Source organism: Octopus bimaculoides, chromosome 1, assembly GCF_001194135.2.
Source record: "Octopus bimaculoides isolate UCB-OBI-ISO-001 chromosome 1, ASM119413v2, whole genome shotgun sequence".
NCBI classification, from domain to species: domain Eukaryota; kingdom Metazoa; phylum Mollusca; class Cephalopoda; order Octopoda; family Octopodidae; genus Octopus; species Octopus bimaculoides.
In genome coordinates, this window is record NC_068981.1 from 60,305,639 (window position 1) to 60,309,546 (window position 3,908).

Here is a 3,908-nt window from a genome sequence, read left to right on the forward strand (position 1 = left end):
ATATATATTCAAATTTAATTTGATAATTTAATTTACCTTCTCTACACATTCATACAGCTTTTCTCTAACTCGCTCTTTCGTCTCCCTATATCTTCCCTTGCATTTTCTTATCTTTTTAAACATAACGTCGAGGAATATGTCCTCATGTTAAGTACCCGTCTTAAGCATTAAACTAATACCGTATTCAGCCTACTGAATCGTAGTGTCTTGATTCGTTTTCATTTTTTACTTTATCTAAAATTTTGTTTTCATTTTCAGGCATTGTATGTTTCGTGTCGATGTTAGTATCATTTTGCTTTGCAACGTCAACTGGTCCATATGTTTTTGACCTGTTCGACATGTATTGCGCAAATATCCCTCTTCTAGTCATTGCCTTCATTGAAGTAATTGCAGTTTCATACATATACGGACTGAAACAGTAAGTATGACTCCTTTAAAACTCAGGAACATCTTTGAAAATGTCTTATGTCCATCATATATACATTCATGCAAAAATACATATACATATGCAAATATGTATGTGTATCCCTATATATGTATACATATTTTTCTCTAAATATTTTTCTCTAAATATATTATTGCTCTAATAGTTTAGAGTGCCTCCTTTTCGGATATATGAACTACTGACGGTATGTGTGTGTGTAAGTGCGTGTGCATGTGTATGTCTGTGTGTCTGGGTGTATGGGTATATGAACGTATGTGTGTGTGTATTTTTTAAAAGTATATGAAATGAACCGTGTAAAATTTGGTTAATGGTTGCCATGAATTATGAAAATAATTAAAATAATTTTTTTCAGGTTTAGTGATGACGTAGAAATGATGGTTGGAATACGTCCCAGTTACTTTTGGATGTTTATTTGGCGTTACCTAGCACCTCTAGTTATGATAGTCATTTTTGTTGCTAGTTTGTTCGAAATTTTAGAGAATGGATCTTATTATATGGCATGGGATGCAGAAAAGGTAAGATAACATTTTGTTTAGACACACTATCTTCTGTTGTGAATGTATTCTTTTATTCTTTCTTGGGTTTTTGTCATTTGAAACAGACAATTTAGTCGGATATACTTTGCTAAATTTCCTTTGGATAAGTAGAAGCATCCTGGTAGGTTCAACAGAGTTACAACGAATATTTTGTTCTCACGCAAATACAACTTTCTCAGCCGGTCTTAACAACCCACCTGTTTCCCTCTAAATACAGCAGTTCATCCCTTTTCCACAAATACAATTATGTACAGCACTAACACACAAACTCTCTCTCACTTTCGCTCTCTCTCTCACTTTCGCTCTCTCTCTCTCTCTCATACACACATACACACACGTACGCACTTTCTACACTACCCACCTTCTTTACTTATATACTCACGTACTGCATCATCCATTCACGACTCGCCCACATTCTACAATGCTTTGTTCACTCACTACCCATTGGCACTTTGTCTTCCCTGTCATATACACTAACACCTGCCTTCACATGTTCACATACAGAAACATACCTTATTGCCATGGAGGGACCGAAAATAGAGGAAGGCCGCTGTTTTGAGGATGGGCTAGCAGTAGAAAGAGTAAGCTGAAAGCTTAAAAAGGGTGGCTTGAGATTTCAGCCACCACTGATGACCCACTGACAAGAAGAGCATTAGCTGTTTAGATTCCAATTAAATCAAATACCCTCTAATGACATTGAACTGCCCCTGACCTAGTTACATTTTTATCGAATGTTAATGAAAGAGAGACATCTACTTTTATCTGTAATAATTTCCATTTCACCAGATTACCTTCTACGTGCTAACACTTACTCTATCATGGTAAAAGCATTTTCATCATTTTACGACTTACTGTTGCAGTATCATACACCTTTGAGCAGACACTGGTCTCTTTATTTTCCAGTTTTCTTCAAATAGTCTTCCTGTTCCTTTTTCCTCAATCTGTCTTGATGAAAAACCTTTACAGCAGTGTTTTTGGGACTTTGTCTATTATTTTAGTATTATTTCCACTTCACTTTTCAGACCTCTCGATTTCACTTGCTCGAATTAATTTTGTAAGAGCAGACAGCAACCTGTTGCCAAAAGTCTCACAGGTTATCCTGTGATATTTAACCGTCAGGTACCAATCTCATGATCCTAGCTGTCCCCAAAAGAGCAGTTTTCTGAGCTTGTTCTACCCTCATGTCAATCCCAACTCCTCCAGTAAATCTCTCAAACCTCATAACAGTACTCCCAGTGCCTCTACAACTACTGGGATTATTATTATTATTGTTGTTGTTGTTATTATTATTATTATTGTCTTTGCACAGCTTCTAACGCTGCAGATGTACTACGGTGTCAGCTGTTCACTACCAGTGAACTAAGGTATCACCCCTTTCCAGAGTATTCGAGCGGTTCCAAGCAGTGCTGTTTTCTGCAAGTGCTCCACCCTTATTGCAACCCCTATTACTACTACTACTACTACTACTACTAAAGCGGCAAGGTGGCAGAATTTTTAGCACGCCGGGCAAAATTCTGAGTGGTATTTTGTCTGCTGCTATGTTCTGAGTTCAAATTCCACCAAGGTCATCCTTTCAGAGTTGATAAATTAAGTACCAGTGAAGTACTGGAGTTCATGTGATCGACCATCCCCTCCCCTCAAATTCCAGCCCTTGTGCCTATAGCAGAAAGGAATATTATCATTATTGTTGAGTGGAAAGCTAACAGAATCGTCAGCCGGCCGAACGAAATGTGTAGCGACACGAATTTCAGATCTTTTGCCAACCGTAGAATTAATTATTTCTTTCTTTGTTTATTTATTTATCTATTTATTTATTTATTTATTTATTTATTTCCTGATCGTGTCGTACACAAATGCTGCTTACTTATTCCATGGTGAAATATTCTCCTATATGTTAGATAGATGTTCATTCACTAAAGTGTGAAAACATTGTTATATATCAAAATAAAATCAAAATTTGGGAAGTAAGGAAACTAACAATGATTATATACAAGGCAACAAGGCGGCGAGCTGGCAGAAACGTTAGCACGCCGGGCGAAATGCTTAGTGGTATTTCGTCTGCCGTTACGTTCTGAGTTCAAATTCCGCCGAAGTCGACTTTGCCTTTCATCCTTTCGGGGTCGATAAATTAAGTACCAGTTACGCATTGGGGTTGATCTAATCGACTTAATCAGTTTGTCTGTCCTTGTTTGTCCCCTCTATGTTTAGCCCCTTGCGGGCAATAAAGAAATAAGAAACGTTAGCACGCCGGGCGAAAGGCTTAGCGGTATTCCGTCAAACTTCACGCTCTGAGTTCACATTCCGACGAGGTCAACTATGCCTTTCATCCTTTCGGGTTCGATAAATTAAGTACCTGTTGTGTACTGGCGTCGATCTAATCGATTGCCCCCGCCCTCTCCAACAATTTCGGGCCTGGTGCCTAGAGTACAAAAGGTTATATACAAGGCAACATTATCATTTACCAATATGCATTAAATATTCTGATGAATAAATAATTTATTTTGTAATGACTGTCTTCAATTTTACATATTAATCTATAAACGTTTTTGTTCGATTTTCATTGACAGGGTCACACTGTGATGCAACCCCGACCATGGTGGGCGCAATTCGTAGCTGCACTTCTGATCCTCTCCTCGGTCGCATGGATTCCATTTATAGCCATTATACGTTACTTCAACTTAGTTAAATGGGAACCTGAGACGCCAGCTTTCTTTCCAGCCGAAGAACTACGGGAAGAACGAAACATCAAGCCTCATCAAGCTACATTTATTGAAAAATATTTCTTTGGATTTAAAGGCTGAACAGCAATGCAACTTTAACAAACGCGTGTATGTACAGGCTGTGCATACACACATGTATGTATGTAAATATATACACACATATAAAATCATATATACATAAATAATCTTGTATACATTTCCAACTAT

At 37.6% G+C, this 3,908-nt stretch overlaps 1 protein-coding gene across 2 annotated transcripts in view; it reads left to right on the forward strand.

Moving 5' to 3' along the window:
* The window catches only part of LOC106871356 (sodium- and chloride-dependent transporter XTRP3), a 182,372-nt gene extending 178,473 nt beyond the window's left edge, over window positions 1-3,899 (forward strand). For both annotated transcript variants that reach the window (XM_052967131.1, XM_052967139.1), the window contains exons 9-11: window positions 259-418; window positions 798-960; window positions 3,549-3,899. In XM_052967131.1, coding sequence (XP_052823091.1) covers window positions 259-418; window positions 798-960; window positions 3,549-3,782 — 557 coding nt within the window. In that variant the 3' untranslated portion in view covers window positions 3,783-3,899. The remainder of the gene's footprint in view (window positions 1-258; window positions 419-797; window positions 961-3,548) is intronic.
* The last annotated feature ends 9 nt before the right edge of the window (window positions 3,900-3,908 follow it).